The sequence below is a fragment of the Schistocerca nitens genome, chromosome 1 (assembly GCF_023898315.1).
Source record: "Schistocerca nitens isolate TAMUIC-IGC-003100 chromosome 1, iqSchNite1.1, whole genome shotgun sequence".
Lineage (NCBI taxonomy): Eukaryota > Metazoa > Arthropoda > Insecta > Orthoptera > Acrididae > Schistocerca > Schistocerca nitens.
The window spans coordinates 1,105,611,341-1,105,629,068 of NC_064614.1; the positions used below are offsets into that span (position 1 = coordinate 1,105,611,341).

At 39.9% G+C, this 17,728-nt stretch overlaps 1 protein-coding gene across 2 annotated transcripts in view; it reads left to right on the forward strand.

Annotated features, from left to right (window-relative positions):
* Positions 1 to 17,728, forward strand: part of LOC126198787 (cytoplasmic dynein 2 intermediate chain 1) — a 161,461-nt gene that overhangs the window by 116,951 nt on the left and 26,782 nt on the right. For both annotated transcript variants that reach the window (XM_049935367.1, XM_049935360.1), the window contains exon 17: positions 11,142 to 11,290. In XM_049935367.1, coding sequence (XP_049791324.1) covers positions 11,142 to 11,290 — 149 coding nt within the window. The remainder of the gene's footprint in view (positions 1 to 11,141; positions 11,291 to 17,728) is intronic.

Sequence of the window (17,728 nt, forward strand, 5' to 3'; positions counted from 1 at the left end):
GCACAGTACTTTAATATCCTGCTGGGCACTCCATCACATTGATGAGAGTTCTTAGTCTTCAGTGATTTAATTTAATTATTGACTCAATCTCCCCCTTGTCATTATCACAGAGGAGTATTTCAAAATCATTCTCAGAAAGGCATTTTCCAATACAGTTATATGATTCCCTGTAGAAACTAAGTTTTTATTTAATTCACCAGCAATGCTCAGAAAATGATTGTTAAATACTGTACATATATCTGACTTATCAGTAACAGAAATATTTTTACTATGAACTGACTTGATATAACCAACCTTGTGCTGCTGACCATACCCTACCTTCACAACTGACCATATGGTTTTAATTTTATCCTGTGAATTAGCTATTCTGTTTGCACACCATGTACTCTTTGCCTTTGTAATAACATTTTAAGCACCTTACAATACTGTTTGTAATGCGATACTGTAGTGTGATTGTAACTACTTCTAACATTTTGATATAATTCCCACTTTGTTCTACATGATATCCTTATCGCACTAGTGAGCCACCCGGGCTGCTTTTTACTGTTATAGTTCAATTCTTTTATCTTGGCGGTTCGCGCATGCCCACCCAGATGTGGGAGATTGCTGCGTTTCCAGCTGCACGCGCCAAGCAAACTTAGTTTATAGGGGAGCACACAGTTTATGAAGTAAAGCCATCACGGCCGTATTATCCCTTTCGCTGCTACAGAGACGTGCTCCCTGCATTCCGCGCTGTGCGTGATTTTGTTATCACTGCACTGCTCGCCTGTGCAGACACATGGTGTTCCGACTGCTTTGACACACTTATCATTCGATTTCACAAAAACTATTTGGCCCAAAAATTTGATTTTTACACATCTTCTTGACTGATACCTTCCCCCCATAAATGACTTAATTTTGCTTCGATGTTCAATGCAGTTATTGTGCAGCATTAAATGTAGTAAACCACTGTACGAAATTTTGAAGAGTTTACAGAGGTAAAAGTCCATAGCGTATACTTTTCGTATGGTTGATTTCAGTTGCCACTAGAAATTTCAAAAAATTACATTCAAACGAATAAAATTCATGAAGTAAGACACTTCGATATTGTTTTTAAATACAGAAATTATTAAGCACAGAAGAAGGTTTAAACTCGGAACCTTTCGATTAGCATCCAAACACTTTAACCATTACGCTAAGGCAGCTCATCATTCAATACAGTTCGTGGAGGACTTTAAACTAGGACGCAAAATACCGACAAACACTGTTGGTATGACTATGAATTACTCACATTTTGTCGAAGTACAATAGGAAATAAACAATTACTGCTGTTCTTTATTGCATAAAAGCGGTTAGTGAGAATGATACAAACACCTTTCCTTGCTATCACCTGAATTAGGAGGGTTATGGCTTGGTTGGATTAATTAATTAATAGAATATGAAGCAATTGGTATAAAGAATGCTTTTTCCAAACTTTCTATAAAAGAAATTATGCTATCAGGACATTTCTTTCGTTCAGTTACTTTATTTATGACTGAACATTTCTAAAACTGAAGACACTCGTCCGTGCTCTGTACTGCAGTGGAGCTCTGGCAAGGTCATTCTCTGTTCATTGACTGACTGTGTTTTGTGACGTCAGATGCGCAGAACGAACCTAATCTCGGCCGCCGTTATAAATGATGCACACTTTAGTACCCCATTTAGAATGTTCTAATGGAAAGCAACTCTCAGAGATCATGAGAAATGTGTTAAGGAATCTATGTTATCAGCACTATAATCATCCTGCCACTCTTGTTCCTTAACAAGGTTTAAAAAGCTCTGTATTGCCATTGGGTTAGCTCTCCTACATAGTTTGTAGTTATATGTGACATTTGTTTGAATACAAAAGCTTTATAGTGTTAAAATTTGTACATCATAGTCTGAAAGGCCATTCACCCTTTTACTAAAAGAATGCCCATCTAGTAGTGAAGAATGAATGAAAATATTTTCAATGGCTGTGCTACTGTTCCTCTGCACCCTAGTTGGAAAAAACACAGTCTACATCAGATCATATGAATTTAGGAGATCCACCAACATCCTTTTTCTTGCACAGTCATATACAAAATTAATATTGAAGTCACCGCAGGTAACTAATTTCTGGTACTTCCTATAAAGTGAATCAAGAACCCACTCTAGCTTGAGCAGAAATGCTCTGAAGTCAGAGTTAGGAGACGTATAAACAACAACAATTAGAAGTTTAGTTTCACTAAATTCAACTGCCCCTGCACAGCATTCAAATATCTGTTCAGTACAGTGCTGTGATACATCTATGGACTCAAATGGAATATTGTTTTTTATGTATATGGCCATTCCCCCCACTCCAAAAGGAACTCTTTAAAAACAGCCAGTTAATCCGTATCCAGGTAAAGGAAGCCTCTGAATTGTCAAATTATGTAAGTGGCACTCTGATATACCAATAATGTCAGAGTCAACTTCTATAAGCAGTTCACTAACTTTATCTCTTATTAGAGATAAAGATATTTTATGAAATATACTAATTCCTTCTCTACTTGGATACCTGACCTCCTCTGAAGGTGATTCCTTTGTTAGAGGGACTTCCTCTAAGTAGGTATACCTATCAACTGGCTTCAATCTAAATAGGGTGCAGCTCTAACACCAACTACTCGAGGAATTCTTCCATGAGTGATCCTACCACCACCTACTACACTGTCACATATAAGCTTTGCCAGCCTCCCCTTCCCATACCTGTTGAGGTGCAGCCCATGCCTAGTGAAACCCAATCTATTGATCTATTGATGGACTAAACTGGCACCACTGCAATGTGAACCATGTCCTCTGCCATCAGTGCCTTCTCCAGCCACATGTTAACATGCCTTATAGTAGCACTGAAATGAGGCCGATGATGATGCCAAAACAGTTGCATGAAGTGCGCATTAGTGCCACCAGTATGAGTAGCTTTCTTTACCAGGTCACAACCTATGTCATATTCTTTGTCCATATCAAGATTATTCCCAGCTCCACACACAATCGCTACCTGATCCTCTTTCGTAAAATTCCTACATTACTTGCCTATGTTGTCAGTCACCTGAGCCAACCCTGCACTAGGCTTTACAGTGCTGATGACCTGGTACTCCCTCCCCAACACTTCCTGCAACTGCTGGCCCACACCTCTACCATGCAAGCTACCTAGCAGCAGAACCTTCTTGTTTCTGTTAGACTTTGCAACAGACTTAGGCTTCCTAAAAGCTGAGGTCTACTGCATGTTTCCTATACCTACAGCTATGATAGGCTCCTCTCCACTCAACTCTGACAGTTGGCTAAATCTATTGTATATATGCAGAAAACAGCTGTCTGAATACCTCCTCCTCCTAGATGCCTTCTTGCCAACTGCCAGGTCACAATCCCCAACACCCTTCATCCTCCCCAAACTATCTAGTTCTTCCTTTGTGTATTGTAACTGCACCTGAAGGCCACAGATCTTATGCTCCTGCTCCACTACCAACTTATTTCTGCTACAGATTCTGCATTCCCAGGAGAGGATCTCACTAGAATGTCCACTGGCTTCCCCACTGCATCCCCCCCCCCCCCCCAATGAAAATACTTTGGACAAATCCCACACCATAACCCACTACTCACAAACCTATTACAAGGTTCACACTTCTCACTGATAGTAAAATTGTACAGTTACTGAAAATTCTAAATGTCTATGTTACCTAAGTTCAATTACACCAGTAGAACTATTTATAGAACTAACAATAGTGGTTTTGAAATTCTCTCTCTACCAAGAAAGCAATAGCTTTTATTAATACTACTAAACCACAACAAATACCAATACCATGAAAATTTAATGCAATTTCTTAGCTAAAACCAAAAATTCAAGTGACTGCTAGAACAGTCAACGAAGTTAAAACAGTGAATGAAAATTTTATTGAAATATTTCACAAAAAACAATAAGAAATGTCAGCCAAAAACTACTGCACAAAATTTACTATACTACTTCAATGCACAGACAATTCTAAAAAACACAGTAAGCAAACGTTTCCAAAAGTTTATTAAACCATTATTTCATCACAAACAGCACGAGACACCATTGAAAACTACTAAATTTGATAACCATATAACAGTGCACAAACAACTTTGTTAGTTCTTAGATTTATAACCACCACAGCTGCAACTGTATGCAACGAAATGCAAGCACACTCACGAATAACAGACCACTCGAGTCAATAACACAAAAACTTGGTTTCATAATTTCTCTGGTACTACTATGTGTAGATCATGACTCATGTTCCTGCAAAACTTTCCTTCCTCCATGCTGAATTGTGACTGTCTGGCCAACCACTGACAATCTCGGGCATTGCCCTTTGCTTCCTTCTTTTCACCCTTATTTATATCAGTGCATACGTTGCGACTCAGACTGTCTGCATTTGTTTGTGACCTTCCGGGGCAGTGTATTTATTACTTTGAAGTCAAACTCCATGAGACGCCATGCCCATCTAGTTAACTTACTAGATGGGTCCTAATAAACATTTGAGTGCCATGTGATTGGTTATTACTTTAAAATGTTGTCCACATAAAGAATATCGAAAATTAATTTTTTCTGCATATTAATGTCAACTGTCTGGATACATATAATGTGGGGTGCTCCTGTCCATCTATTTCCTTATTCAAAAGACAGGCTAATGCGAAATTGCTGGAGTCAAACTATAGCGTTAACTGTTTCTGGTAATCTCAACAGGTAAGAAATGTACTAGACATTAATAAATCTTTTAGTTTTATAAAAGTTGCTTCACATTCTGGTGCCAGTGAAATTTTATCCCTCTCCTTAATAACTGTGTAAGGTGTCTTGCAATAATGGAACAAATTTTTGATAAAAGTTTATGAGGCCTAAACATGACAGTAATTCCTTTGTTGTAGTGAGTGTTGGAAAATTTTTGACAGCATCAATATGACACAGACTGGACCCCATTTTGGCTGTAGTAAAACGCAATGGCTCTTTTCCAGGCTAAGGGTAAACCATGCTGCATGCAGATGACTGAAAACTTTGCTCCTGGGTGTCTTCAGAAAACACAGTTATATCACCCAAACAGACCATGCATTGCTTCACTTACAGTCCATGCAATGCACAATCTAATAATCACTGTAAATTAGATTGTGCCTTTTGAGCCCAAAAGGCATGCGGCGATAGTGATAATGACCAAATGGTGCTAAGAATGCTGCCTTCAGATGACCTGCAGGCACTACCTCTAATTGAAAGTATTCACTTTCAGTAGATGTGAAATATTGACCAGATTATCTAAGGTTTCTGGTATATTTGGTATTGGGTAGGTGTCTGATACTGTTTTAAGTAGTGGTAGTCGTAACAGAACTGTTGTGCTTTGCTGCTATATGGCATTGTGTGTTGTTTTGCAGTGACAACAGGTACTGACCGGGAGCTATTACTTGTTTTTATGATCCTCTCTTGAAGCTATTGACTTATAAAGTCCTCCATTACAGGCTGTAGGATTTCAGGAACTCAATACAGTTTCCCATATAATGTTGAGCTAATGGTGTGGCAGGCAATAGGTCAGGAGGATCAAACAAGCCTGTGTATTCCTCAAAAGTTGTTCCATGCCCTCCATGTCCTGTCCATCTAGATATGCTACTTTATTTCCTAGTCAGCTGACAGACTGTCCCGGTGTTGTGTAATTGAACATGACATCCCTGCCTAGCTCATCTCAACATAGTATATCTATATTAGCTATCAGCATACCATTGATAGCTGTACTTCCTCAGTGCTAAAGTTATCAATACTGACAGGCACTACTTTGCTTCCTTCAATTTCATGTACGTAGGATAAACTGCACTGTGCAAAACATTTTGCCTTATCCAATTTTTCATCTCCAAATGAAGTTTCAACAATACACAAAGAATTCACCAGAAGATCAGCTTCCACATCAACCCAAATGATCTTTCTGGTATCTTTCGGGATGATATCCTGTGAGTTGAATGTAAGGCAGTTTAGGTAGCTGCCCTTGCTTAAGGATGAACATTGTGACTTTAATGGTATTCCAACAGTAGAGCCAAGATGATGCAATGCCCTATCCACTTCTATTATATGCTATTCCAAGTCAACTTTTTCATGATGTGCAACCAGGAAATCTAACACAAGAATGAGTTTTCACAGCCATTGCTGGCCATGGGAAGAACTTCTACATCAACACAGAAGTTACCTTCTCCACTCAGAAACTTATTACTGTTGAACATAATGAATCTACATGACCCCCATCTGTGCTGTATAGTGCCCAGCATGGTGAATTTAATTTTACTTTATCAAGTATACCCTTACTTGCCACAGATACTTGAGATCCAGTATGTAATAAAAATTTACACAAATTTCCTTTTACATAACAAGTCAGAAAAAAGTGTGCCACTGATTTTGCACTTGTGCTAACTCCTACTGGGAGTGCTGTACAGTGCACATAGTGCCCCCTGCCCCATTTAACTGCAGAGTGCAAGGTCCACCCTATGATTATCTTCTATGCCTCTACTGGTTTCTGTCATTACAACTCTACTCAGAATGTCCAAAGCTTTTGCATTAATGGCACTGATGTTCTCTGCAGTTATGGTTCATAAGATCTCTAACGACATCTAAAACATTTAACATACATATTAAATATCGTTTTTTTCGAGTGGTTTGGTGACCACATCAATTTCAGCTAGTGCTACCACAGTTTCTATTGTTTTATTCAGAACCTTTGGGAATTCCATCCAAACTCTTCATGACAACACCCTTAAAAAATGTGTCATCAGTTCTTGGCTAAGCTTCCTGTAACATGGGTTTGTTAGCTTTATCATACTCTGTAAGCTCATGTGTGTTGCCATTAATTTTGCAAATAATGCCTATGAAACTCTGTTGATTCCCCATGCTTTTAAAACATTCTGTTAAGTTGCTTATGATAGTATCTCGACTCACTCTCTCTCCTATATCTGTCCACCAACCCCTTCCTAAGTCATCAAATGACTGTGCTTCTCTCAACTTATCATTGCTCATAATACGTGCCCTTGTGTTCCCTGTAGTTTTAGCTTGCTTACAGTCAAGCTAGACTAGGAAGTTACTGTTCACTCATTTCCTCACTGAGTTGCCCTAACTCTGCCTGCAACTGAACTACTTAATTTATTAGCCAGTGAATAGCTTCCTGAGCCAAAACTTGCTTCTCCATAGTGCCTACTTATTATAGGGTGTTCATAATTAAAGTGCAACTACTGAAGGAGGTACAGTGTGGACTGTAATTGTTGCATGGCAGAAAAACTTGGTAGATATGCTAATACATTAATGCAGAACCAATGTACTCCAGGGAAAGAAAATAAGTTCCAATTTTGGCCACCAGGTGTAAATATGGTGCTGTACAGCATCTTGTTGATGTCTCTGGTACTCAAGTTGAACAAATTGTGTTAGAAATAATAAGTAATAAAATCAACATTATGTCTGTCTGACTTGTTTGAACTTTTCTGTCATCATCCCATTCCTAATTCCTTGCACACGGAAACATGTCTACCTGTCTTTCCTGCATTAACAGCTCCATATTTTCACCTGGTGGTCAAAATTGGAACTAATTTTTTCCATCATAAATAGGTTCTGCATTGATGCATTAGTATGTCTACTGAGTTTTGTTGCCATACAACAATTATAGTTGACAACGGACTTCTTTGAGTAGCTGCTCTTTAATTATAACCACCCAGTACCAACCTAAGTATATAATACACCCAAAGTAAAAATAAAAAAAGGAAGAATTAAAGAAACAGCCATACAGGCCCAAACAAAACTTTGAATCCACAGCACTTAGTCATATAGTTGAGTAGGACGTTCCTCGTGCAGAAGGCCCATGGTTCTGGCTGCTGTCTTCTCGCTGTCCAACTTCGTCTTCATCCTCATTATCTTTCTGACACCAGTTGCAACAGGGTGAAGGTAGAGGGCATACTTCTAGAGGCAGTACAACTGGTGCATCAAGGATTGCCTAGAACTGGCTAGGATTCTCTGCTGAAGGATGTGTTACGCGGCTAAAAAAGGACCAGTCATGGTTACAATGGCTTCTTTGTTGAGGTTTGTTTACAATCATTGGTTGGCAGCCCAGAGAATATCATGGTGTTTCCCAAGTGTGGCAGCCTCTGACTGCTGACTAAGCATTCTGCTGATGCTGCTGTGATTTCCATAGTAAGTGTGGCCAGCAGCAACACCTGCAAGGATCTCAGACTGCATCACACTCCAGGGCCCAGAGCATAAAGGTCTTCTATTGACACCCTGGTGATGGTAGAGATGGATAGACACTCCAGTCATATTCCCAGGATAGTGGCAAAGTGCGGGACTTCCCCTGTAGTAATCAAGCTGCAGCACTTCCTGCAGGCTGGCCCAGCATCAGCATTTCTGACTTGTTGCAGAGGCACTGTGAAGTGCTGACTATTCATTTCACTCACAATCACTGACCAACTGGTGGTGGCCTGATTTCATCCTGGTGCTGCACTGCTGGTTCTAAGTCCAGTTTATTTACATTACCTGCTATCTGTCTGCTCTTATTTCTGCACTTAACAGAGTCTCCTATATAGGAGGGTTGGAACTTTAATAGTGGCAACTATTTATTCACAGCTCATACAAAATAGATACATGTTTCAAAGTTTTACTGGCGTTCAAAGTAGTCACCAGCATTGTCTATAACCTGTTGCCAGCAATGTGGAAGTCTTAGGATACTCTTAGCATTGCCAGTTGTGTTGACAGTTTGAATGGCGTGGTCTGTTGCCAATGAATTTGTAGCAGTTCTGAAGTGAATGCTGTGAAGTGTTTCCTTCAGTTTAGAAACTGAGTTCAACTTACAAGGGCTTAAGTCAGGAGATTGTAGTAGGTGGTATAGCACTTAGCAGCCCCATCAGTCAAACAAATCAGTAACAGCTTGCACTGTATGTGCTTGAGCATTGTCCTGCAAAATGTTGATCAGGTCGTGTCGAAAATGTCATCACTTCTGTCTCTAAACTGGTCATAGGACGTGTTCCAAAAATGACACTAGTCACAAAGATAAGCAAACCTTTTTAACTCATTTGTGCAAATTTGTTACTAGTTTGTTGGAGTGTTGTAGAACCTTCATTCTCCTATTCTGTTACCTGACTGTGAGGCATAGCTGTGTAATAATGGCAGGAAGAAATTGTCTTCGTGTTTCACTGCACCAGAAGCCATTTCACAAACTCACAAACTTGGCCTGCCTTGACAACAGTGGCAATTCAGCCTCCACAGCAGTAGTGATGAGGCCTTTACAAAACTGGCAACAAGGGTTTACAAATGGTTTGATGAGCCTGCCATGAATCCCACTCTGGTGCCATCCTCTTCATCTCAGAGTAGCACTTTCGCCCAACGCCCACAAGTATCTGCTTGGATATATTGCATCTCTGACTTCCCCTACAGTTTTTATTCTCTACGGCTCACTGTAGTACTGTTGAAGCTATTCCTTTCTGTCTTAACATATGTCCTATCATGCTGTCCCTTCTTCTTGTCAGTGTTTTCCTGATGTCCCTCTCCTTGCCAGTTCAGAGGAGAACCTCCTCATTTCATATTTTATTAGTCCACTAAATTTTCATCATCCTTCTATAGCACTGCACCTCAAAAGCTTTGACTATCTTCTCTTCTGGTTTTCCCACATTCCGTGATTCACTTCCATAAAATACTTCGCTCAGACATACATTCTCAGAAATTTCTTCCTCATATTAAATCCTGTGTTTGATGCTAGTAGACTTCTCTTGGCCATAAATGCCCTCTTTGCCTGTGCTAGACTGTTTCTTATAACCTGCTTGCATTGTCCATTGTGTGTAATTTTCTGCTTCCGAGGTAGCAGAATTCCTTCACTTTGTCTACTTCATGTTTCCCAAATTTGATATTAAGCTTATCGCTAACCAATTTGGCTGCTCCTCATTACTTTCATCTTTCTTCAGTTTGTTCTCAGTCCACAGTGTGTGCTCATTAGACTGTTCACCCCATTCAACAGGTGCTTAAATTCTTCCACACTTTCATAGGGGATACAATATCATCAGCAAAACTTATCATTTATATCCTTTCACTACGTATTTTAATACAACCTGAATCTTTTATTTCTGTCATTGCTTCTTCGATGTGCAATTAAGCACAGGGGCGAAAGACTACATCCTTGGCTATACTGTTTTTAAACTGGGTACTTCTTTCTTTCTAGATTGACAAATCCTATGAATGTGTCTAGATTTTTCTCAAGTCTTTCTTCCATTATCAAGTGCAGTGACAGAACTGCCTTTGGTGCATTTATATTTCCTGACCATCATCTGACAGATCTTCACTTTTGTTTTCCATTCTTCTGTACATTATTTTTGTCACCAACTTTGATGCATGAGCAGTTAAACTGATTGTGCTCTCTTTGGGAATGTGTGGGTGATATTTTTCCAAAGGTATGGTGTTATTGTCTCCAAACTTATGGTTCTACAAACCAACTTGAATAGTCTTTTGTTGCCACTTACCCCAGTTATTTTATAAATACCAAAGGAATGTTATCTAGGCTTTCCATCTTATGGCCGAGCGGGTCTAGGCGCTACCATTCTATGTTCTAGGGGACTGGTGACCTCAGAAGTTAAGTCCCATAGTGCTCAGAGCCATTTGAACCGTTTTTCCATCTTATTTGATTACAATTCTTCCAAAGCTCTGTTAAATTCTGTAATACTGGATCCCATATGTCTTCCATATTGGCACCCATTTCTTCTATTACATCATCAGACAATTCACCCCATCCCACCACACGCCTTATAGAGGCCTTCAGTGCTGTCTTTTCACATATACACTCTCTCCTCAATTGAAATTCCTCATGCATTCTTAATGTTAACATCTTCACTTTTAAATTCATTGAATGCTGTTTTGACTTTTTACTGAACTGTGCATGACACTTTTAATCTGCCCATTGGGCACTACCTTTGAAGAATTTCTACTTCATTTCATTTTGTCATAAAATCTCAACAACATATCATCTCATGAGTAGTATGGCAAATGATGTAAAAATATTTGCATTTTACAATGTTGTGTATTTTCTGTGACATCCATTTATAATTTATGTAATTGCTAATAAAGTTTTAGTCTTATCTCTTCAGTTATATCTTAATTTTATTTCTTTTTATTGTTTTAGGTTGGCTGCAGTGATGGCAGTATGAAACTCTTCTGGCGGAGTTCAGAAAAAGGGATTGCACAGACACCTGGTGGCACATCACCATTGGTCTCTGTCCAGTGGTTGTACCATTCACCATGTTCAATTTTCAGCCTTGACCGCTCATCCAGGTATGCAAAGATTTATAAATATTTTTGTTTTACAGCTCAAAATAATAGATAAGCAGCTATGGACTGTAACCAAACGAGGAATATTGTTCTGAAAAGTCAGTTTATAATGATCTTTTCCTTTCTCTGTGAATTTCAGCAGTTGCTCAATAAATCCTACTAAATTACTATTTTCAATCTTTGCATGTGTTAGCATGTTTCTCCCAGAAAAAGAGAAAAGAAAAAAAGAAGAATTACATGGTCAAAAACAATTCCTGTCAGTCCATTTACAGTCACCTTATTCAGATGTTGCACTGACAAAACTTAAAGGCACAATTTTGAAATATCGTATACGTGAAGTATAGAAATGGAAGTTTTATTCTAACTAAAGTGTGCTCTCAGATCCATACTAACTGATGATTATTTCCTGTGTATTTTGAAAATGTAATATTTATGATGAAAGAAAAAAATGCAGTAAATGAAGCAGGTGAAAAGGAATACAAACATCTCAAAAATTAGACTGACAGGATGTGCAAAATGGCTAAGCAGAAATGGCTATAGGACAAATGTAAGGATGTAGAAGCATATACAATTAGGGGTAAAATAGATAGTGCCTACAGGAAAATTGGAGACGCCTTTGGAGAAAAGGAACCTGTATGAATAACAAAAGCTCAGATGGAAAACCACTTCTAAGCAAAGAAGGGAAAGTAGAAAATGGAAGGAGTATATAGAGGGTCTGTACATGGGCAATGTACCTGAGGGCAATATTATGGAAATGGAGGAGGATGTAGATGAAGATGAAATGGAAGATATGACACTGCATGAAGAATTTGACAGAGCACTGAAAGACATAAATCGAAACAAAGCCCCAGGAGTAGACAAAATTCCATTAGATATACTGATAGCCTTGGGAGAGCCAGCCATGACAAAACTCCTCCACCTTATAATGTAATGGAAAATAAGCAGAAGATATGAATTGAAGGTTGTATTGGGGAGGGCATTCAACTTGGGTAGTTCGTGCAGCAATGTTGACCATTGTACTGTGGTGGTGTAATGGTTATCATTTCTGCCTAGCAAGCAAGAAGACCCAGGTTTGAGTCCCGGCTGCAGCACAAATTTTAATTCATTTCCTCTGCTTCAATCACTCTTACATCTGGCGAGGAAGATGTATGAGACAGGTGAAATACCTTCAGACTTCAAGAAGGATATAATAATTCCAATCCCAAACAAAGTAGGTGTCAACAGGTGTACAAATTAGTGAACTATCAGTTTAATGCATCATGGTTGCAAAACACTAACATGAATTCTTTACAAATGAATGGAGAAACTGGTAGAAGCTGACCTCAGGGAAGATCAGTTAGGATTCCATAGAAATGTTGGAACATGCGAGGCAATACTGACCCTATGACTTATCTTAGAAGATAGGTTAAGGAAAGGCAAACCTATGTCTCTAGCATTTGTAGACTTAGAAAAAGCTCTTGACAGTGTTGACTGGAATACTTTCTTTCAAATTCTGAAGGTGGTGAGGGTAAAATACAGGGAGCAAAAGGCTATTTACTACTTGTACCGAAACCAGATGGTAGCTATAAGAGTCGAGGGGCATGAAAGGGAAGCATTGATTGAGAAGGGAATGAGCCAGCCTATCCCCAATGTTATTCAGTGAGTGTATATTCAGTGAGCAGTAAAGGAAACAAAAAAAAAGTGTGGAGCAGGAATTAAAATCCAAGGAGAAGAAATAAAAATTTTGAGGTTTGTCAACAACATTGTGATTCTGTCAAAAACAGCAAAGGACCTGTAAGAGCAGCTGAATGTAATGGACAGTGTCTTGAAAGGAGGATATAAGATGAACATCAACAAAAGCAAAACGAGGATAATCAAATGTATTCGAATTAAATCAGGTGCTGCTGAGCGAATTAGATTAGGAAATGAGACATGTAAAGTGGTAAATGAGTTCTGTTATTTAGGGAGCAAAATAACTGATGATGGCTGAAGTAGAGAAGATATAAAATGTAGACTGGCTATGGCAAGGAAAGGGTTTCTGAAGAAGAGAACTTTGTTAACCTCAACTATAGATTTAAGTGCCAGGAAGTCTTCTCTGAAAGAATTGGTATGGAGTGTAGCCATGTACGCAAGTGAAACATGAACGATAAACAGTGGAGGCAAGAAGAGAAAAGAAGCTTTCAAGATGTGGTGCTACAGAAGAATGCCGAAGATTAGATGGGTAGATCACGTAACTAAAGAGGAGGTACTGAATAGAATTGTGAATTGTGTTTTATTCATCTCATGACATACATTTGCAATCCATTTGGTTTGCATACAAGAGACATGTCAGAAATTTGTAATACAGTTACAATGATTATTACACTAATAAATAATAGCGCCACAATAAATAATAACATTATAAGAATAATTCTTGGAATATGTAGCACAATGTATCCAGCTCAAATTTCCAGTTTGTCCTGCATGAATTCATCCACCGAGTAATAACCTTCCAGTGACAGTACCTCATATAACTTTCTTTTAAGTGAACCTGAATTCATCTGCATCAACTTGTTCCCTTTTAATTTATTAAAAATTTTCATTCCCATGTCTCTGGGCCCACAGTCTGAGGCAGTGGGTGGGGAGCATAAAATTTTCCTTGTTTCTAGTATCATGTGAATGGACAAAATGATTTCCTTCAAATAATTCATGTCTGGCGTACAAAAATATAATGATCTCATGTATGTTAAGTATGGCAGAGTTAATATTCTAAGTTTTCTAGACAATGGATGACATGGTTGTTTATGATTTGCAGTTTTTCATGTTTCAATGCAATATTTCCCTGCTTTAGCAGCATCAGTTCTGCTTTCAGAGGATCAATGTCACTTTGAAGAATACGAATAATTTCGTCTTTAGAACTTAGTATGGTTGTTAATCACGCATTTTCATCACTAATTCAGTCGAAGCATGTCCACTGAATATTGTCATTTATAAATTTCAGATACACATTTGTGCACTTCTTGTGTAACCAAACGTTGCACTTAATGCACCAAATTCCTGTGACTACACATTTTTTACATTTTCTGCACAAAGAACCACTTAATGTCATGATTTTGAAGCATCCTATCCCCTCACAATCCTACTGGTGCCTCTTGACCACAGGAGAAGGAGAATTTATGGCACAACTTGATTAGAAGAAGGGATCAGATTGTAGGACATGTTCTGAGGCGTCAGGGGATCACCAATTTAGCGTTGGAAGGAAATGTGGAGAGTAAAAATCATAGAAGGGGACTAAGAGATGAATACACTAACCAGGTTCAGAAGGATATGGGTTGCAGTAGTCACTCAAAGATGAAGAGGCTCGCTCAGGATAGAGTACCATGGAGAGGTGTCATGTCACTAAACGTGCATGATGAAGCAGCAAAACAATAAAACTGCATGGCATCAAAATTCAGTTATATATTTATTGCTATTTCCTTTTAAAACAGTACTCAACAACCAATTTATCCATATTTTCTTCAATTAGGCTCACGTGTTTCCATTTTTGCACACAGAAAATGATTCTGCATCACAAGAAGTGACAGGTGAAAAAATTTTGGGCAAAATTAGATCAAGTTGAAAGTCTTTCACAGTTTTGCCACAAATTTTTTTGGTGTCTTAAGAAAGTCAAAATCAGGAATTCATCTGATAACTTCGTTCAGCTTAACTTTTACTGCAACTTTCTCTTCTCCACAGGATGATTGCGAAGATTTTCAGTCTCTTCAGTAAATGCCAAAGATTCCACCAGTTTTATATCTGTGGCTTCCAGTTTAATTACTGCTGCAGGCAAATTCACAAGATTTGATTTGATGTAAATCAGGTCTTGCTTCAAATCTGTTTTGTTGATGCCACTTGCACATCTTTAATGAAGCTGCAAAAGTGTCTTCAAAAGTGTCTACAGCCCTAAACAAACAAAAAAAATCAGTAATATTTTACATAGAATGAAGCAAACAGGTGTAATTTCAATAAATTTGCAGGACTTTATGATCCCTTACTTATGTAACTCCATCAAACATATCACAGTAGAAGATATCAGCATATATCCAAGTACCCCATTTGTTTACAATATTCATAGGGTGCAGTGGCAAAGCTAAAACTGGCCATATATCTCTAAATGCAGCAATGATGGCAGATGCTTACAAGAATACCTTCAATACGAAAAAAGGTATGTGATTAATTAATGATGTCTGAACAAACAGACCTTTGTACACTCCTGGAAATTGAAATAAGAGCACCGTGAATTCATTGTCCCAGGAAGGGGAAACTTTATTGACACATTCCTGGGGTCAGATACATCACATGATCACACTGACAGAACCACAGGCACATAGACACAGGCAACAGAGCATGCACAATGTCGGCACTAGTACAGTGTATATCCGCCTTTCGCAGCAATGCAGGCTGCTATTCTCCCATGGAGACGATCGTAGAGATGCTGGATGTAGTCCTGTGGAACGGCTTGCCATGCCATTTCCACCTGGCGCCTCAGTTGGACCAGCGTTCATGCTGGACGTGCAGACCGCGTGAGACGACGCTTCATCCAGTCCCAAACATGCTCAATGGGGGACAGATCCGGAGATCTTGCTGGCCAGGGTAGTTGACTTACACCTTCTAGAGCACGTTGGGTGGCACGGGATACATGCGGACGTGCATTGTCCTTTTGGAACAGCAAGTTCCCTTGCCGGTCTAGGAATGGTAGAACGATGGGTTCGATGATGGTTTGGATGTACCGTGCACTATTCAGTGTCCCCTCGACGATCACCAGTGGTGTACGGCCAGTGTAGGAGATCGATCCCCACACCATGATGCCGGGTGTTGGCCCTGTGTGCCTCGGTCGTATGCAGTCCTGATTGTGGCGCTCACCTGCACGGCGCCAAACACGCATACGACCATCATTGACACCAAGGCAGAAGTGACTCTCATCGCTGAAGACGACACGTCTCCATTCGTCCCTCCATTCACGCCTGTCGCGACACCACTGGAGGCGGGCTGCACGATGTTGGGGCGTGAGCGGAAGATGGCCTAACGGTGTGCGGGACCGTAGCCCAGCTGCATGGAGACGGTTGCGAATGGTCCTCGCCGATACCCCAGGAGCAACAGTGTCCCTAATTTGCTGGGAAGTGGCAGTGCGGTCCCCTACGGCACTGCGTAGGATCCTACGGTCTTGGCGTGCATCCGTGCGTCGCTGCGGTCCAGTCCCAGGTCGACGAGCACGTGCACCTTCCGCCGACCACTGGCGACAACATCGATGTACTGTGGAGACCTCACGCCCCACGTGTTGAGCAATTCGGCGGTACGTCCACCCGGCCTCCCGCATGCCCACTATACGCCCTCGCTCAAAGTCCGTCAACTGCACATACGGTTCACGTCCACGCTGTCGCGGCATGCTACCAGTGTTAAAGACTGTGATGGAGCTCTGTATGCCACGGCAAACTGGCTGACACTGACGGCGGCGGTGCACAAATGCTGCGCAGCTAGCGCCATTCGACGGCCAACACCGCGGTTCCTGGTGTGTCCGCTGTGCCGTGCGTGTGATCATTGCTTGTACAGCCCTCTCGCAGTGTCCGGAGCAAGTATGGTGGGTCTGACACACCGGTGTCAATGTGTTCTTTTTTCCATTTCCAGGAGTGTATTTTGTCCATGTACTTACTTCCTTTGTGGAGCATATCAATGTATTCATATTTTCGTATTTTAGACATAATGTTTCAGTTATGTGGTGTGGCACATGAGCTACAAATGTAATATGCTTTGTGTTGGAATGAAATATTTTAATTACTTTCCTGCCCTTTACCATATATGGGACAGCAGTGCTTAACAACAGGACCTTTGTTATTTAAATCTGTTGGTCACAGTATTCCTAAAAACTAATAAAAATATCAGATCATTGATATTAATTGCGCAAACAAACTTGAAACCCGGCGAGCTGACTTATGGGAGGTGGTTGATTCGATACAAATTGAATGCATTTGACCGTCAGTGACAGCTTTCTCTCACTGCCAACCTAACCTGAGCACGCTAGCAGAAAGCACTGCAGTGTTAGTGTGACATCTGTTTGTTTACGGTAGCAGACGTGAGAGAGTTAGTGATAGCATCAGTGTTATACATATTCCTTCAGTGATTATGGTTGAAGAAGTCTGAACTTATTGAACATCGTGCTTATTAACATATCCACTGCTACAATTTGCCTAATTCAGTTGCTACAAAATCTGTGTATGAAGCTATTTAGGCAAATGTGATAAATGGAATAGAAGTTCACTACTGATTTTTACTTATTCTCTTATATACGCAATATAGAGTATGAAAATGAAACAATGAAGAAGAAACAATATGAACTCTGTGCAAAGTCATTCAAGGTCAGACACCCCACTAACATCTTCAGCTCTTAATTGCAATGAAGCTCTATCTGAACTGGATTCTGACAATTCACTGGAGTCACCTGTGCCA